Source organism: Geotrypetes seraphini, chromosome 9 (assembly GCF_902459505.1).
Source record: "Geotrypetes seraphini chromosome 9, aGeoSer1.1, whole genome shotgun sequence".
In the NCBI taxonomy this organism is placed as follows: Eukaryota; Metazoa; Chordata; class Amphibia; order Gymnophiona; family Dermophiidae; genus Geotrypetes; species Geotrypetes seraphini.
The window spans coordinates 73,673,084-73,692,951 of NC_047092.1; the positions used below are offsets into that span (position 1 = coordinate 73,673,084).

General features: G+C 44.3%; 1 protein-coding gene across 11 annotated transcripts in view; it reads left to right on the top strand.

Annotated features, from left to right (window-relative positions):
- USP15 (ubiquitin specific peptidase 15) overlaps nucleotides 1-19,868 on the top strand; it is a 323,996-nt gene that overhangs the window by 61,532 nt on the left and 242,596 nt on the right. For 2 of the 11 annotated variants that reach the window (XR_004540670.1, XM_033959063.1), the window contains one exon: nucleotides 13,382-13,531. The exons of the other annotated variants lie outside the window; for them this stretch is intronic. Coding sequence is in view for 1 of the 2 variants with exons in the window: in XM_033959063.1 (XP_033814954.1) it covers nucleotides 13,477-13,531 (55 nt within the window). In the remaining variant the exon portion in view is untranslated. The remainder of the gene's footprint in view (nucleotides 1-13,381; nucleotides 13,532-19,868) is intronic. 11 annotated transcript variants of the gene reach the window in all.

The following is a 19,868-nucleotide window of genomic DNA, read 5'->3' on the forward strand; positions in this document are numbered from 1 at the left end:
TCATGAATAGGTGTTCCATCCAGATTAGAAGTGTAACCAAAAATTTTTTTTTTAAGTGAAAATACTTCCTCCTGAGGAGGGTGATGATCCCACAGTGACTAGGCTTCTCATAAAAAAGAGCTGTTTTCCCTTATTACAAAAGCTTTGGAGCTACTTAACATCTCTTTTCCTAAACCCCTCAGTTCAAATGTTACATTTCAACTTATTTATTTTTTATTTTATTTATTTTAGTATTTATATACCATTTATAGCCTAAGTCAGGGGTAGGGAACTCTGGTCCTCAAGAGCTGTATTCCAGTCGGGTTTTCAGGATTTCCCCAATGAATATGCATGAGATCTATTTGCATGCATTGCTTTCAGTGCATATTCATTGGGGAAATCCTGAAAATCTGACTGGAATACAGCTCTCGAGGACCGGAGTTCCCTACCCCTGGAAGTGGTTTACATTCAGGTACTTGAGCATTTTTCTCTATCTGTCCTGGTGGGCTCACACTCTATCTAATGTACCTGTGGAAATAGGGAATTAAGTGACTTGCCCAGGATCACAAGAGGCAGTGTGGGATTTGAACTCACAATCTCAGGGTGCTAAGGCTGTAGTTCTATCAATGAACCACACAAAGAAATCTCCTAAAGCATTTCATATTCATACTACAGTGTACATACTTGCTCATCTCTACACAGTGGGAATTCCCTGATGCAGGATTGAGGGTGACTCGAACTATTTCTCAACTTTATTTTCTTCCTGCTCAGGAATTAGAGTCCTTTCATTTATATAAGGAGGGCTCTTTGCTGTGACTAAAAAAACTATTTTCCCTGTTGAAGGTGGAATGGCCCTTAAGGATGTCCTAGACTGAAAGTTGGAATTCTCTCTTAAGCTGTTCTTTGAAGTAGCAAATTTGTGTTTGCAGGCCACAGTTTGTGGCTTTTATGCTGCCTGTGCTTGCTTGATTTGGGTTTAAAAAGCGACTACAACTGATGACTTGATACCTGCCTTACCTGGAAGCCAGTTTAGCATGTCTGGTGGATTTGTTATATGATCTGCTTCAATCTTCCATTAAGGAAATATCTTTGGCAGTCACAGCCACATATTGGCTTTGGCTCAGGCATTGTGCACCTCCCATTTTGTGAAAATATGCTCTTTGATGAATATTTAGAGTAGACCACTAGATCTTTAAAGATATTGTCCTCTAGGAGTCTAAAGTACAGCATTTCAAGGATGATAAATCTAAAGCCCTGTTCCATTCCTCTGTCTTATTCCAGATTTAGAGATGCAAGGTGTTACAGGCCCAGGAAGTCCGACTCATTTCATAGATCACGCTTTTGACAGAAAAAGCAGTCCTTTTGTGAGGACAGGCAGCCCTCTTTTTCCAGTTCCAGAATGGCCCTAGCTGCCCAATGATAGGTTGTAGACCCATTCCTCAGGGGTCCCCATCAGAGGATATCTCTCCATATTCCTTGAAAAATGAACCAGGATCATTGCAGAGCAGTGGTTCTTAGACATGGACTGAAGCAGCTTTAAATTAGAATTTGCTGTTCTGCTCACAGATTTATTTTTCTCAGATTTCCCATGTAAGGTCTCCACCAAAGTTCTAGCAGTCCAGAAAATGTACAGGGCGATGGGTCACTATTCCATCTATTTCATTGTTCCCAAGAAAGGTGGATCCTTCCATCCAGTGCTCCACTTCAAGCATGTGAACTGAGACCTCAAGATCAGGCATTTCCAAATGAAAATCTTGTGATCTGTCATCACATTGTGTGGCTTAGGGAATTTCTTCCTTTTCTGGACGTCAAGGTGGCATATTTTTACATTCCAATTTGACCTTTTCACCAGTGTTTCCTGCGTTTCTCTGAGAGTGTGGTGTAGTGGTTAAAGCTACAGCCTCAGCACCGTGAGGTTGTGCTCCTTGTGACTCTAGACAAGTCATTTAATCCTCCAATGCCCTAGGTACATTAGCTAGATATGAGCCCACTGGGACAGATAGTGGAAATGTTTGAAGCAACTGTATTTAAACTGCTTTGAGTGTGGTCATTATCAGTTTCAGGTGATGCCCTTTGCGCTGGCAATAGCTCCAAAGATGATAGTTTTCCAAGATGATAGTAGTGGTAGCGGCCTTCCTTCATCGCAAAGGCATTTGGGTACACCCCTATCTGAATGATTGGCTTATCAGAGCTTCTTTCCTATGGGAGAGTGTCCAGGCAATGGCAGGGTGGTCACTTTTCTTTAGTCTCAGCTTCTTAAAGAGCCATTTTAGACCCTTTCAGCCCCTTGAATATTTCAGAGTTGTGTTCAGTACCTGGGCAGAGAGAGTTTTCCTCTTGAAGTCCAGGCAGGTCAGATTTGTATCCCAAGTATCCAGTTTACTCTGGCTCCTTTCCCTTCGGTTGTGGGATTATGCACAGGTTTTGAGCACTATGGCATCAACTCTGGATGTTGTGACCTGGGCAAGATTTCCCATGAGTCCGCTTCAACTCTCATTTCTCAGGTGTTGGTTCCCGACCTCCGTGAATTATTGTATCATATCCCTTGTGTAAGGTTTAGCCCCCAAAATGTAAGGTTTTGGAGGGGTAAGGTTGAAGCAAAGGCGGCCTTACAATCCGCCAGGTCTGGGGTTCAATACCATCGTTGAAGATTCTCATTAGGAAATGAAATTACTGGCAAAGACAGCTAAGACAGCTAAGAGTGCTTGCATAAAGAATATATATATGGTGGGTGGGTACACATTTGGAGGCGCCGGCTCTGGGGGGTAAAGGAGGAGTGGTGATCCTTTTTCGCAAGGGCCTTCATCTGCAAACTCACAAGGTACTTCGGGATCCTGGGGGCCGGTACCTTATTGCCTCGGTTTCTCTTAACGATAAGCCCTTATTGTTTTGTAATCTTTATGCTCCTAACAATCCTTCTGCCCACTTTTTTCAGAAGTTGCGTAACCTTTTGTTGAAGTTTGGGGATATTCCTCTGATTCTCGGAGGAGACTTTAATGAGGTTCCTGACCCGCGGATGGATCGTTCATCCTCTGTGGGATGGGAGTCGTTAAGGACCTGCACTGGGGCTTTAATGTTGTCTTCTTCTTTGAACTTATTGGATGTTTGGAGAGTCCTTCATCCGGTGGAGCGGGATTATTCCCATTTGTCCCGAGCGCATGGGACACTTTCTCGCATTGATCTAATTCTTCTCTCTCGGGATCTGCTCCCTATGGTTCGGGAGGCCCTTCTGGCACCCATTGAAATCTCGGATCATGCTTGGGTGAGCCTTCGTTGGCTTTGGGGGTCGCCCCGGGGGAGGGGGGGTGTTTCCTGGCGGTTCCCCTGTCATTTATATCGTAATACCCGTTTTCAGGATTTTTTGTTGGCCAAATGGGGGGATTTTCAGTGTACTAATCAGCAACATCGCGAGGATCCTATTCTTTATTGGGAGGCTGCGAAGGCCGTGTTACGGGGGGAAATTGTGGCCTTTGTCGCCTTTGAGGCTAAGACTCGCCACAGAGAGATTCTTAACTTGGAGCACAGGGTTCGGGTTCTGAGGTGCAGTTATGCTAGTGCCGCCACGTTGGAGCTCAAAAAACAGCTTTTGGAGGCGCAGCAGGTCTTGAATGAGCTCCTACATAGGGGGGCTCAGCGGTCTCGGGAGCATTTTCAATTTCAGCTCTTTCGGTTTGCCAACAAGAGTAGCAGGATGTTGGCGCGCCTGGCGCGTCCCCATAGAGGATCCGCAGGGGTCACCGCTTTGCGAGATGCGCAGGGTGTGCTCCATCATAAGACTGAGGCAGTGAGTCGAATCCTGCGGGACTTTTTCGCTGATTTGTATGCCTCGCCAGGCCCGGATCTTCTGGACGGGGGGGTCTATTTGGACAGCTTGGATTTACCTTGTCTCTCAGCCGAGGACTCTGCAATGTTGGAGCGTCCTGTGCTGGCGGAGGAGGTGGAATGGGCGATTCGTGCCAGTCCGCTGGGCAAGGCTCCGGGACCCGACGGCTATCGTGGGGAATTCTATAAGTTGATGGTCGATGAGATCTCTCCGTTGTTGTCTGAAATTTTCAATTTAAATGTGGCCAAGGGGTTTCTGCCCCGTTATTTGAATTCCGCCGCGATCATTGTTCTTCCGAAGCCGGGCAGAGATCCAACCTTGCCGGACTCGTATAGGCCCATTTCCCTGCTGAACTTTGAGACGAAATTGATGGCTAAGGTGCTGGCGAATCGGTTGGCTCGGGTGTTGCCTTCTTTAATATCGGAACAGCAGGTTGGTTTTGTGCGTGATCGACCGGTTTCCAAGAATCTTCGCCGTATCTTGCTAGCCCTGGAGAAATCGGGTGTGGATGGGGGCCCCGCCGTACTGGTGAGCTTTGATGCTGATAAGGCTTTTGACCGGATGTGGTGGGGGTTCCTCTTTGCCACGTTGCGGGCGTATGGCTTTGGCCCCTTTTTTCTTAATGCTGTTTTGGCGCTCTATGGTGATCCTGTGGCGCGGATTTCGGTGAATGGGGGTTTTTCGGATCCTTTTTCTATTCGTAGGGGGACTCGTCAGGGTTGTCCCCTGTCGCCCTTGCTGTTTGTGCTTTCCTTGGATCCCTTGATCCGGGAGCTGCAATCTAACGTTGACATCTGTGGCCTTCGGCTGGGTGCCTCTCATTTTAAGATTGCGGCCTTTGCCGATGATCTTTTGGTTTTTTTGACTGATCCACAGCGCTCCCTGTCTACCCTCTTGGAAAGTATTAGGGAATATGGGGATTTTTCCGGGTTCACCTTGAATTTGAAGAAATCGGAGGCTTTGTCCTCGGATGAGGGTCTTCGGCGGTCGTGGAGGGGGACCTTCCCGTTACGGTGGGCGGATTCTTCTTTTTGTTATTTAGGCATCCAATTGTCCATGAATGTTCGAGATCTTTACCGGTTGAATGTCACTCGATTGCTCTCTACTACCAGTACTGTGTTGGCCACTTGGCGTAATCTGCCTCTCTCCTTGCTGGGGAGGGTGCAACTTTTTAGGATGGTTTTGTTCCCTAAGTGGCTTTATGTCTTACAGATTTTGCCATTGTATCTATTGCGTAAGGATGTCCGGGCCCTCTCCTCCTTGTTGTCGCGGTTCTTGTGGGAGGGTCGGAAGCCTAAATTGCGGTGGCAGTTGTTGGTGGGCTCTTGGGGCCAGGGTGGTGTTGGGGTGCCGGATATTGCTCTTTATAATCAGGCCTGTCTTTTACGTCACATCCGGGACTGGGTCTTGGGTACGGATCTTTATACTGATGTTTCCATGGAGCGTGATTATTTTTATCCTTTTCATCTTCTTTTTCTCTTGCATGCTCGGTTGGTGGAGTTACCAGTTTCCAGTCGCCGTAGTGTTTTGTTTCGCCCCCTTTGGGAAGTGTGGCGAAGGCTGCTCCCTTTTTGGAGGCAGGATCCTCAGGTCAGTGTGTTGTTGCCTCTGACCGGTAATCGTGCCTTTCCTCCAGGGTTGTTTCCCTCTGTCTTTGGGCGCTGGCGCGCTCACGGATTTGAGTTGTTGTTTCAGGTGTTGCGAGAGGACGGAGGGCTTCTATCCTGTGATGAGTTGTTGCGTGGTTGTCTGCCTCCCTCGGGTCTTTTTTTTGCTCATTGCCAACTGAGGCATTATATTCAGTCTCTTCCTCGGGGTTCTCTTTCTTTGGAGTTTGGGATCAGTTTTCGCGCTTTTTTGGAGGGGGAGGTGGACCCTGCCTCCCGGATCTCGGTCTCCTTATACCATAAACAGCTTGGGGCCCTGAGACCGCCGCGGGATTTTTCCTGGGTGCTGCAGGCTTGGCAGAAGGATTTGGGGCAGGAGCTTGGGGTGGGTCTTTTGCCTCGGGCTCTGCGTGCTGTCCCAGCTTTGGTGCATAGTGCGGAGCTTCGAGAGTGCCACTTCCGGACCTTGATGAGAGCGTATGCCTCCCAGAGCCGGGCCTATCATATGGGTTGCGTTGATACCCCCTACTGTCTCACCTGTCATGTGGAGGTGAACTCTTATTATCATGGTCTTTGGGATTGTGAAAGTATTCAGAGTTTTTGGGGGGCCTTGGCTTCCTTTCTTCAGGGGCTGTTACGGGTTTCTGTTCCTGTTTCTGCATTTCATATGTTGTTTGCACATTTTTCTCTGTTTTCTGTGTATACTTCTGCTGAGAAATTGTTTTTGAGCAAATGTTATATTTTGGGGAAGAAGTGTATATTGAACTTCTGGTTGGCGGATGTTCCTCCCTCATTCTGGTATTGGAGGAATAAATTACATAGCCTTCTCAGTTGGGAGGCCACTCTGGCTTCTTCCTCACGGCGAAGGAGCAGGGACTTTGTTCACATTTGGACTCCCTATTTGGACAGTTTGTCTCCTAGGGTGCGTAGTAGTATCTTGAATAGACTGCAGTTGTATTCCAGTCCGCCTGTCTGATCTGGGGGAGGGGGCGGGGTGGGGGGGTATGGGGAGGGGTCTGCTTTGGGGGGGGGGTTGGGGGTCAAGGGTTCTTTGTAACCTGAGAGGACATCAGAGTCCAGTCCTCTTGGGAGGTGGGGAGCCCTGTTTCTTTTGTTGGGGGGGGACTATTGCCAATGCTTTTGTCTGCTGTTTGTATTTGATATGGCTTGTTGTTTAATAAAAACAGATTGCACTTAAGAATATATATATTGTGCAGATATAGGCTTAATATTACAGAAAAGCAAGATTTATAAAGATACATCAAGCATTACAATTGTACAGATAGAAATAAGCTTTACAAATACAGAGACTGCTTTTGTGCTCCTGTGAATGAAAGAGAAAAGACAGTTTACCTGCCTTACAGAGTCCAGAAGAAAGAGAGAGGAGTGGGGGTGATGTTCCTGAGAGAGAGAAGGGGGTGTTCTAATCTCCCATATTTATAAGTTTGAGGTTTGTTCTAAAAATAGAATGTATTGAAGTTAAGTACCCCTATCTTTTGTAAACTGTTTGAAACAAAACAATGGTTAATAAGGTGAGTGGGGTATGAGAGACCTGGAGAAGAAAAGAGGGAGAACCTGTCCCTCACAGACTGGAGTCAAATGTAATTTCCAGTTTCACTCTGACAATGGTTTCTGATTAATCCTAACTATTTGTGTTAGACCATGCAGCTGGGCTTACTGTATATCTTAAGCTGTTCATCTTGAGCACCAGACATTAACACATCTTGGCACATCTTAGCTGTCTTTAGCACCTCTTCGCACCTCTTAGCTATACCAAAGTCCTTTGTTACCTTTAAGCACTGATGTAATTTAGGCATTCTGGGGCAATCTAAAGCTGTTTGCACTGACATGCCCTAAGGTCAGATTTGAATGATATGATCTCCCATAGGCCTTTGCTGACATTGGTAAGGCCAGCAAATTAAGGCTGGGCTGACATCTTGGATATCCCAAACAAAGTTCAGCTTTCACTGTTGGAGACATTTGGAACACCAGCAGAGAGGCATCTCTGTTGACACCAGATACCAGTCTCTCCAGCTAGGGAGCTCATTGTCTAGGTCAGATGACCAAAGGTCTGTGGTTACAGAGAAAGGTGCTGTGGCCAATCAACCACTGGAATACCATGCAAGCATTTGCAATCCTCTTGAGGGGCAAATTGGTCTGTGTCATGGCAGAGGCTCATCTCACTCAGTAGTGCACGTTGTGAGCATGCGTAATGTTCATGAAGATTATCTAATCTAATCTAATCTTTCCTCTCATATACCACATCATCCCCATTAACCATGGAGCTCAAGCGATTTGCAATAAGGTTTAGATCAGATTTAGAACTAATCTGATTATACATTGAACAGAAAGGTTTTTAACTGCTTCTGAAACGCTGAATAAGAATTACATTTTCTTAAGTTTAGCGGTAAACCATTCCATAGAGCAGAAGAGAGAAATGGAATAGAACAAGATCGATTGAATGTCTTTAACTGATGGAAAGACTAATGAATATAAAGAAACAGATCTTTGGCTTCTTTGTCTTGAGGCATAAAATGTTAAAGGAACAATTTGATTGCTTAACTGACTTTACATTATTTTGTAAACTAAGCATGCACATTTAAACTTCACTCTTGGTATCCAATGTAAAGTTTTCATCAGTGCAGTAACATGCTGAAATCTATTTTTATAAAATATCAGTCTAATTGCAGTATTTTGTAACAACTGTGTATCTCAGTAGGAATCTTTTGGATCCAGGAGAGTGGGAGCTCTCCAAGGAAGTATTTCTTCTGATCTTGTCCATCTTAGATATGATGACACAAAGCAATGCAAAAGCATCCTGGTCCTTCAGCAGATAGAGGGAGTTCATCTCCAAGGATGCTCTGCTCCAATCTTATCTGACTGTGTGTTTCCCCCATTGCTGATGATAAGCAGGGTCCTTCATAGGATATTGCTTAATCAGGGCTTTGTGGTTCTGGTGGCACCAGATTGGCCCAGAAGACTGTGGTGTGTGGAGATAATCTGACTGTAAAAAAAAGTCTCTTCATACAGGGATATGTACAAATGGAGGATCCCTCCTCCTTTGGTCTTATGGCATGACCCTTGAAAGGTCACAGTTGAGGAAGAAAGTTATCAGGAAGATGTCACAACTACACTGCTGGCTGACCTTGGTGGCTTATGCTAGATTTTGGAGGACTTTCAAGTCTTGTTCTTCCATGGGTATTTCTCCTTTTCAGGCCTTTCTGCAAGATATCTTAAGAAAAGTTTATCCTTGAATTCTTTGACGGTCCAGGTCGTAGCTCTTGCATATTTTCAGGGCCACATTCAGAAGACACCCTTGGCAGAGCATCCAGATGTTCATTCTTTTGAGGGGTTAGCTATTTACAGCCCCCCAGTCAGGTAGTGTGTCCTTCATGGAGTCTACCTTCCAGCGATCCTCTTTTGAATCTCTTGATAGGCTCACACTGAAGTTATCTCACTCTAAAGACAGTTGGCTTTTACTTCAGCCAGGAAGGTATAAGTTACAGGCCTTGTCATGCCATGACCCTTTTCTTTGTTTTTCTGAACCAAGTGTTTCAGTCAGAATGAATCCTTCTGAAGGTGGTGTCAGCATTCCATCTGAATCAGCCAGTTTCACCTCCCTGTTTTTGCAGGGAAGACTATCCGGGAGAGTGTCATTCCCTTTAGTGTTTGACTATCCACAGAGTCCTGTAAAAATACTTGGGGGGTCACCAGCAACTTCAGGCATTTGGACCATCTTTTTGTTGTGTTTGCTGGCTGCAAGAAGGACAAGCAGACAAAAGCTACCATTGCTAGGTGACTCAAAAACTTTGTTTCTTTGGCATACATTTTGGCTGAGAGATCCCTACTATAGGGGTCTCAAGCCACATTCCACCAGGGCACACCTTTGCAGAGTTGCAGGTTATTTCTATTGATGAAATCTGCAGATCTGCAACTTGATCTAATGTGCATACAAGCATGAGGCCTTTGGCAACTTTGATCCTTTTGGCAGGGATCACCATGCGTTTACCCTACTCAAGGACTGCTTTTTTTACATCCTGCAAGTCTCTGGATGGATCTTTGGGATGTAATGGAAGGAAGTGTATTTCTTACCTGATGATTTTATTTCCTTTTGTCACAAAAGATTAATCCAGAGGTCCTCCCTGGAATTTTCTGTTTCAGGTCGGGTTTTGTGCCAGGGGGAGGGGGGTTCCCACCCTGAAATTTTGGAGTTTGTTTGCAGACATAGTTTAAGAGAAAAAAATTTATAGACAAGAAAGGAAGGAAGGTAAGAACCATTTTATATTCTGATGCTGAGGGTGATGTCCTCTGCTGCAAGTTGTTTGCACTGTTTGTGTTTTGTTCCAGTTTTTTCATGGTTTGTTGGCCAATTTTTTTTTTGTCAGAGAAAGGAGATTTTTACTCTCCTTTACATCCTTACTGCTCTGTTTTTGAAAATATTGAAGGGGATGCTGCTGTACATTTATGGCAAATCTCAATTTCCACCTGCTGGTAGATAGACAATGCACAAGTCTGGATTGATCTTTTGGGACTAAAGGGAAGAAAATTCACTAAGATCTAATTTTTCATTTTCTCCTGTTTTTTTGTGTCTGTAGGCAAAGAAACTTTATTAAACCAGTTTCTTAATAAGGTGTGTCTGCAAATCATTAAAAGCACCGCCAGTCAGGTTTTCAAGATATCCAAAATCAATATTCTTCAGATCAGTTTACATAAATTGCCTCTTTGGTATGCAAATCCATCTCATAAATATTCACTTATAGATATCTTGAAAACCTGACTAGATTAGGTTCCCTTAGGACAGATTTTAGAATCATTGCATTAAGTTTTCAGGGGCCATTGAAGAAAGCTACTGTGGGCTGCATCACATGGTTAAGGGGTAGACAGGCATGTTAGCCTATGAATGATGCAGAAAGGGTCCAGTGTGAGAGTTAACTCGCATGGTTGCCATCAGCAAACAGTACATTAAAATATTCTGCCCTGATATAGAGAAGTTTTTAAGTGAATACAATACGAGAAAATTACTGCCAGGTATGAGCCAGCAAAGGGTTAGGTAAAAAAGCTAGTAAGCTTCACTGGTGCCTCTTTCTCCTCCAAGCTTACTCACTCTTTGTTCCAATTTACTTAGAAAAAATTTGCCTGTTGTCTAATGCACTAACTTTCTTCCATATCCAACCCCCCTTTTCCACTTTAGGGAGTACCTGGAAAAGGCAGGAGCAATGCTCACTCACTCCTGTCTAGCACCATCTTGGAAAATGATGGCATATGATCCCGCCAAGGGTGCATCTCTGCTCAGCCTAGCAAATAAGGGAAAAATTCCTCTGATTAGAACAGTGTTTCTCAACTTCTTCAAACCAAGTACCCCATAAGCTAAATAAATACCAACTGAGTACCCCTACCCAAGCTCCTCCCAGACCCGTCCAAGCTCCACCCCTGACCCCATCCCCATAATAATAGTACTAAATGTTAACGCAATTTCTTCCATCCGTTTTTCATATACACACAATATAATCTTATTAATACATAATAGTAAGCACAAAATTAAAAAATCATAAAGCACACTGTACACAGGGAAAATGTTAATTATCATTTATATTGGGGGGTTTTCAAAGAGGTCAAGGCAATTAGTAACAACCATAGAAAAATAGACAAATATAGAGCAAAATATAGCCAGCAGATATAAATTTACAAAACTGACACATTTTGATCACTAAATTGAAAATAAAATTATTTATCCTACCTTTGTTGTCTGGTGATTTCATGAGTCTCTGGTTGCATTTCCTTCTGACTGTGCATCCCATATTTCTTTGTTTCTGGCTCCTGCACACTTCCTATCTTCCGGACCACATTCCCTTCCCCAACCATGAGTCCAACTTTTCTTCCTCTCTCCTCCACCCCTATTGGCAATAGGTCTCCCTCTCTCTCTCTCACTGTCCATCTGTCTTGCAAGATCCAGGCATCTCTCCCACCCCCTTCTACTGCCACATCCAACATTTCTCCCTCTCTCATCCCCTGGATCATGTGCATCATTTTTCTCCACTGCCCACCAGTCCCATGTCCATGTCTCCTTCTGTCACCCCTCTCCAGCACAATGCCACATTTCTCCCTACATCTCTATACATTCAACATTCCTGCACCTTGCATCCCCTTCAATCTGCCCTCTCCACCACCATATCCAACATTTCTCCCTCTCATCCTTCTATTCCCCATGCATCTCTACCTCATTCCTCTCTCTCTATGCCCAATTTTCCTTTCTTCCTTTCCCCATGTGCACCATTTCTCACTCACACACTCATGCCCATCAATTCTCCATTTCAATTCCTTCTGTGTCCCATGTTCAAGCCTCTTCCCTTCCTTCTGTGTCGAGTTTGTGCCTCCTCCCTGCCTTCCATCTTTGTCCCAAAATTAAGTTGCATGCCGGGGATCCCTGTTTGCCCCGCCTGCCCACACCCCCTCCCCTTCCCTAAGCCGACCAGTCCACAGAGGCTGCAGGCGCCGCTGGGGATCCCTGCCTGCCCCTTGCTGAAGCCACTGGCGGGGATCCCTCCCTCCCTCCCTCCCTGCCTGTCTGCCCGCAACTCTACTCAGTATTTTATAAACTCCTGTTGTATCTCCCCTCAGCCATCTCTTCTCCAAACTGAAGAGCTGTAGCTTTCTTCAGCCTTTCATCATAGGGAAGTTGTCTCATCCCCGTTATCATTTCTGTCACCCTTCTTTGTACCTGTTCTAATTCTGCTATATCTTTTTTGAAATGCAGTGAACAAAATTGCATGCAGTATTTATAGGTGTGGTCCTAATATTCTGTTTGCTTTCTTAGCCGCCGCAGCACATCGAGCAAAGAGTTTTAACTTAACATATCAACAATGACACTTAAATCCTTTTCCTGGGTAGCAACTCCTAATGTGGAACCTTGCATCATGTAACTATAGTTTAGGTTCCTCCTCCCTACTTGGTTTATGGTATACATTCATTTAATATACCATCCTTCCTTAAACAATAACAGAACAGTTAACAATAATTTTAATTTTTAATTTTTATTTTATTGTAACCCGTTCTGAGTTTCTGGGGAGGATAGGATATAAAAATGAACAAATAAATAAAATAACAGGAGATAAAACCACACAAGACAAAATAAGAGGGAACTCCAATAATAATAATAATAGGAGAGAGGAAAGTTGTAAAATGAGAGAACAAAAAAAAAAAAAAAAGAAACTGAAGATCGCTTTCCTTTGCATTGTAAAAGTCAATTATTTTTAAAATAATATCCTTAGGCTTCCAGTTAGCAATTTCACCTGTCGGAAACTGTAAGAAATGTAAGTTATGGAGAAGTGTAGAAGTTGGAGCAAGATCTGGTAGTCAAAGAAAGCTCTAATAGAACTGCCTGCAAAATGGTTTTATATGCAAAACAGAACTAACAAATCACTACAGTCGATGTGCTGGTGTAATTGTTCAAAGATATAGCAATACTTTACATTAATGATCTAAAAAACATCTTTTTGTTGCCGAATACAAAAAGTTATCTAAATTATGTTACAATACAATCCAACTTCTTATATCCCACAATTTTCAACAGGGAATCATTTTGGCTTTCAGCAAGATGGGTAACATTTGTGGTAAAGTGTTGTTGAGAAGTGAGACTAATATTGTCAGATTACTTAAGGGATGGCAATCTATGAGATGAAGAGGACTGGGAAGAAATAGAGTCTGCTGGGGGAAGAGATATGTTTTTGGTCTTTTCCTGAAAAGGCAATGTGTATGAAGTCACAGGTAGGTAGGTAGGTAAACTAGTCCAGATATATGTTATGTCCCCTCTGGAATCAATGCAAAAGGTGCTTTATCTCAGCCCGCAAACTGGGTCTTGCGGAAAACCACACATTTTTTTTCCTCCTGTACTCCCCTGTGCAGTCTTTATTTCTGCAAGCAAACCGTGCAGAAGCCTTTCTGATCTTATTTGTTCTGCTTCTTTTGTCTCCAGACACTGCTTCCACCCTGAATGATGCTGATACCCTTTGCAGAACGGTTCAGCAGGATACCTCAGGTAGCCCTGATCCCGGATGATGACCCCTCTGTATGCAGGCTCTTTCAGTTGGCGTCCATTCCCCATTTTATTGCAGATGCCTTAAAGGTACTGACGCTGGAGGTTCAGCCCTCTGCATCTCAGTGTACTGTCATGAGCCACTCTAATGCTCTGATATACTTTTTCCTGTGCATCCACATCTCAGTACCCTAGTTCAGGGATACTTCTGAGAATCTATTTATTTTTTTTAATTTCTATCCCGTCCTCCCAGAAGCTCAGAATGGGTTACAAAAGGACATTCACGGTAGTAAAGGACATGACTGTTTGCACAGAGACATCCACAGTAAATTACAAAAGATCACAGTAAAGTAAGGACATTAGGTTATAAAGACATTCTCAGTAGCTAAGGACATGACTGTTTGCACGGAGACATCCACAGTAATTTACAAAAGTAAGGACATGACTGGTTGCAAAACAAACATTCATATAGAGGGGTCTGTCTGCCCGTTCAGTTGAAGTGGAAGGTCTTCACTTCTTTTCGGGAGGTCATTAATGAGTTCTGTGGTCTTATCTGCTCATGTAGTTGGTTCCATAGCTGAGGGATGAAGTGGCTGTAGGATCATTTGCGTGCAGCTTCCATTTGGAGAGATCTTCCTGGAGGTGATGCATAGTTGTCTCTCTGCTTCTGAGTGGAGGGGGCGGGTGGGATTGTACTGGTGTAGCTTGGATGTAATGTAGATGGAGGAGGTGATGTGGAATCTTTTGTAAGCTATTACAAGGGCCTTGAATATGCAGCGTTTGTTCACAGGTAGCCAGCGTGCTGCATGGAGAAATGGGGTTGGGATAGTTGAGGCTGTATAGGGGGCAGTTCGCTGAGTTTTGGACTCGCTGAAGGCACTTGAGTTCCTTTTTAGTTACTTTGTTAAATATGGAATTACAGTAGTCCATCCTAGAGAGTACATAGGCATAGAGTAGCTGGGCCAGGTTCGGTTTAGAGATGTAAGGTTCGATCCTTTTTAGTTGGCGCAAATAGTAGAAAGAAGTGGAGACCACCTGAGAGATGTGGGCAGAGAGGGATGGGTGGCCATCCATTATCACTCTGAGGCTGCACACTTGGTCCTTTGCTGTTAGGGGGGATGGATTCCCAGGATAATGTTGGGTGGGTAAAGCTGGTGTTTTTCTTTCTTGGAGACATTCAGCTGGCATTCTGTCTTAGAGGCGTTCAGCTGGTGTTTGTTGTCTGTCATCCAATTCTTCATGTTAGAGAGGCAGTGTTGGAGGTTGGTGAGTTGGGCAAATCGGTTCTCACCTAATGGGAGGAGTAGTTGTATGTCATCGGCATAGGAATGGATTTTGATGTTATATTTCTGGGCAATATCAATGACTAGTCTGATGTATAGATTGAATAGGAGTGGGGACAGCAGGGCACCCTGGGGAACTCCATATTTGATGGGTTTGGGTTCTGATTTGTTTGGGCCTAGGAGCACTGTTTGTGTTCTCTGTTGTAAGAAGGAGGTGAACCATCAAAGGGCAGAGTTCTTGATTCCAAAGTCAATGAGTCTGTGCAATAGGAGCTGGTGATCAGTGGTGTCAAAGGCAGTACTTAGGTCTAGTAGTATTAATAGGGCATCACTTTCTTTGTCTAGCATTGACCAGCTGTCGTCATTGATGTTTAGGAGAACTGCCACTGTGCTGTGGCCTATTCAGAAGCCGGATTGAAAAGAGGAATAAGGCTCCTTGTTCTTCTTTGAATGGTAGTAGTCTGTGGAGCACTATTCATTCCAGGAGTTTGTATACGAATAGGAGGGTAAAGACCGGCCTGTAGTTGGTTGGGTCATTTGGGTCAAGGGTAGGTATCTTGAGGGTGGGTTTGTTAATGACAGATTTCCAGCTGAGTGGAATCTTCCCAGTTGATAGGGAGGTTTTTATGATGGAGAGGATGGATTCTGCCAAGGTGTCTGCAGTGGATAGAAGGAGACTGGATGGGCAAGGGTCAAGGATTGTGTTAGAGAGTTTGAGCTCTTTCAGTGTTTTAAGAAGCTCGTCGTGTGTGGCTAGATGGATTTGGGAAAGACTGCCAATGGCTATGTGTAAGCCTTCTCTTAAGCACAGAATTTTAACAGCCGTTTGAGCAGCTCAAAGTAGATTCAGCAGTGGCTCAAGTCACTACAGCATAGCCCTCCTTAGTGTGGGAGAATTGTTGATTAAAGACTTCCAGAAGCGTTTTGAAAGTGGATTCTTCAGGCATCAAGAAAGCAGCAGTGGCCTTGTTTGTGGCAAGTGCCTGTCACATGAGATTATGCTGAGTGCCCTCAGCAGAAGAGGTCACACGGCTCCAGCTGGTGCTGGAGGGCATGGATTATGCAATGGATGTCTTGTTATGACCCCCCCCCCATCAGAGTTCTAGGCAAGGTCTTGGCTTATGCAGTGTCTACTCACAGGATGCTTTGGATCTATCGCTGGGCCGGAGATGTGGCTTCTAAGGCGCCACTAAGAAGGTCAGATGCTGTTTTGCAAGGGGCTGGATGACAGTATGGCTGGTGAGGTGAGCTGCTGCCCTCAGGCTCTCCTGGATGGCAAGCTTCGACATCCTCATGGGAGAGAGGTTGTGATACTTTTTGTCCCTTATGCAGATTTTGCTAGAATGCCACAGGCTTCTCCATCCAGGGATACTCCCAGGGGTTTAAACATCACTACATCTACTCCAGTCCATGCAGTCCCAATAGCACCATGAATCTGACAGTGCCTCCTCCCATTGGAGGCAGGTTGTCAGCATTTTACCACGAATTGGAATGGATCTCCGCAGACTAGTGGGTGCTGGACATCATACGGAGGGACACAAGATACATTACATTACTGACTTCTATTCCGCCCATACCTTGCAAGTCTGGGCGGATTACAAAAGAGACTTCTGGACATTTCCAGGAGAATTACAAGAAGATTGGTGAATTACAGTTGAGGGAATTACACGGAGGGGACTCCAGGGTTAGAGTTAGGACATCTGGATAAATTTTTTGAATAGTTGGGTTTTGATTTCTGTTTTGCTGCTTGCGTCGCTAGTAGACTGTCAAACATCTTCTTGCGCTGGGTGCCTTTGAGTGGGGGGTAGGTAAATGGAGTCTTAGATCTTCTTTGTCTTAGTGGTGAGGTTTTGGTTCAGGCGGTTGTTTAGGTAATTGGGGGCTGTGCCATTTATCGCTTTGAATAATAGACATTATAGTTTGAATTGAATACGCGCATGAATTGGTAACCAGTGTGAGTCTAGGTAGGCAGTGGTAATGTGATCAAATTTTTTTAATGAGTAGATCAATCTGAGTGCAGTGTTTTGGATTGTCTGAAGTTGTTTTATCATGGTAGCAGGACATGGAAGGTAGAGGATGTTGCAGTAGTCTAATAGACTGAGGACTAGGGATTGCACTATGAGCCTATATTGCACTTTGTTGAAAAATTTTCTGATTTTTCGTAGATTGCGCATGGTTAGAAATGCTTTCTGGGTGGTCTTGTTGATTTGGACCTGCATTGTACAGCATCTATCTATTGTTACTCCTAGGAGTTTGAGGGTGGGTTGTATAGTGTATTTGGAGGTGTTTTTTTCTAGTTCTGTGATGGAGGGTTTTGTGTCCTTTTCGAGCAGTAGAAATTTTGTTTTGTCTGTGTTCAGCTTCAATTTGTGATCTGTCATCCATTTTTCCACTGCTTGTAGAATTTTTTTCCAATTTTTCTGTAGAAGTGGGGTCAGGAGAATCGAAGGGTAGAAGTATGGTAATGTTGTCAGCGTAGCTAAATGAGGTTACATTTAGGTTATCTAGGGTAGAACCAAGGGAAGATAAAAACAGGTTGAAGAGAGTAGGTGAGAGTGGTGAGCCTTGAGGGACTCCATAGGGGTTGGACCAGGCTTCTGATTTAAGATCGTTTGACTTTACTTTATATGTTCTGGATTTAAGGAATCCTTGGAACCAGTTATGTATCTTGCCTGAAATCCCTATGGCTTCTAGTAGCTGTAGTAGAATGGTGTGGTCGACCAGATCGAATGCTGCAGATAGATCAAGTTGGATTATCAGCATCCTTCTTCCTTAGCTGAGGTGCTGTCGGGCTGTGTCTAGTAGGGTTACTAGTAGAGTCTCCGTGCTGTGGTTGGATCTGAACCCCGATTGAGAGAGGTGGAGAAGATTGTGGTCTTCCAGGTAATTAGTGAGGTATTGTGCGACTAGTCCTTCTATTAGTTTGACATATATTGGTATTGAAGCAATGGGTCTATAGTTAGCGGGGTTATCTATTGGGCCTTTGTGATCTTTCGCAATTGGAGTGATTATGTAATGTAATTTATTTCTTATATACCGCTACATCCGTTAGGTTCTAAGCGGTTTACAGAAAATATACATTAAGATTAGAAATAAGAAAGGTACTTGGAAAATTCCCTTACTGTCCCGAAGGCTCACAATCTAACTAAAGTACCTGGAGGGTAATAGTGAAGTGAAAAGTAGAGTTAGAGGAAAAATAAAAATAAAATAAACATTTTAAAAAGACAGCATTGATCTAAATACTTTGGAAGGTAGAAGAGAGGAGAGAAAGGAATAGAAGCAGAATGGGTCAGCGTCAGTGATGAAGTGGAGCAAGTAAGTTTAGGAGGAGCGATTGACGTATCCAGAAAGGGCTTCTTCTGGCCGACAGTCCCAGGATGCCTATGTCCCCTCCCCTGCGATGTTCTCCCATCCATGCATTCCCTCCCAGACACACTGCCCGTGTCCCAGCCGCTCCAAGGAGGCTGCCCCAGATGAGGTCCACGGTGAATGCAGGATTCTCTCCTCTGCGGGAAAGCCGCCCGGAGCCGACAGTCGATCTTCTTAGCGGATTGCAGGGGGGGAAGAGTTCACACTCTTGGTAGGATCGGGTCTGAGTGCTCTCGGTGGTTGTGGCTGGTCTCATTACTGCTTAGATGTAAAAGCAGTTGATCTCCACTGCTGCTGATATTTAAAAGGACCCCGCCCTCCAGCCTTCCTCTCTGCTTGTGTTCTGTTGGAGGCCAGGTTCCTGAAGAAGGGCTCCTCCCGAAACCAGCGCGGTTGAACCTCTCCTCCTGGCGCGGTTTTTCCGTTTGTGTGACAGTTTTGGATAAGTATTGTTTCTTTTGGACATGTTTTTCACTTTTTGGTATGGTTTTTGACTTTGTTTGTGATTTTGCGTGAGTTTTTTGAGGGGGTTTGGCTGGCAGGGTTTGTGTGGGGGTCGCTCAGGTTGCTTGTGTTGAGTTTCATTTACTCACTTTGATTGTTGTTTGGTTTGATTTCTCCTAGGTGCTGCGGGAATTGACCTTCCGTGAGTGTAATTTGGATCCATTGCATGAGGCTGGCTCTAAATTTGGGGGTGGCATTGGTTATCAGATAAGTGGGACAGTTGTTCAGGTCGCATGAGGCTTGGCTGTATTTTTTGTAGAGTCGATTCATGTCTGTCCAGTGTACTACTGGAAATTCGGTCCAGATCCTGTCTGCTGCAATGGCTTCTCCTATTGGGGGGGTTTGTTATTATCTCGTCGAGGTGGGGGCGTGTGTTATTGAAGATAGTCCTGATCGTTGTAATCTTGTTTTTGAAGTAGTCTGCGAGTTGAGTGGCTGTTGGTGGGTGCTTTCGTTGGACTGCTAGGTAAGGTTTGGTGTCGGTGAGGTTTTTTACTAGGTTGAATAGTTTTTTTGAATCTATAGGCTCCAAGCCTACCAGGTTGGAGTAGTAATCTTTTCTTTTCTCCTTGAGTTTGGTCTTATATTGTTTGATTAGACATCTCCATGCTGTTTTGGATTGATCTTGATTAGGTTTTTTCCAGTTTCTTTCCAGTTGTCTGCAGTGCCTTTTGAGTTGGAGAAGTTCGGAGTCGAACCATTTGTCAGATTGTCTGCAGATTCTTTGTTTTGTTTTTATTGGTGCTAGCTCATTTAGGATAGATTCGCTTAATATTTGCCATTGTGGAATGAATTCTTTGGGGTCTATGGATTCGATTACGGGGTCTGCTTTGTCCCAGAGTGTGGTTGGTTCGATTTTTGGACGGGTTTTGATGGGGGATTTGTGGGGTTTATGTTTATAGTTGCATTGAGCCCAGTTGATGTTGAAGGTGTATTTATAATGATATGACCAGAGGGAGGGGTTCCAGGATCCGTTTGAGATGTGGATTTCAGGTGAGTGAGGATGTTGGGTCATGTATGCAACGATATCTTGTTGGTGGCCTTTTTCATGTGTGGTTTGGGGGTTGAGTATTTGGTAGGTTAGAGCTTTGAGGTAGGCGAGTAGGCTTTCAACTTGATTGGAGGTATGGTCTTCAAGGTGGAGATTTATATCTCCTAGTAGCAGATTGTAGGTTGATGTTAGAGAATTCTGGAAGATAAAGTCTTCAAGTGAATGTTTTGTTGTGCTCCATTTTCCTGGGGCTATATAGCAGAGAATACAGGTTATGGTC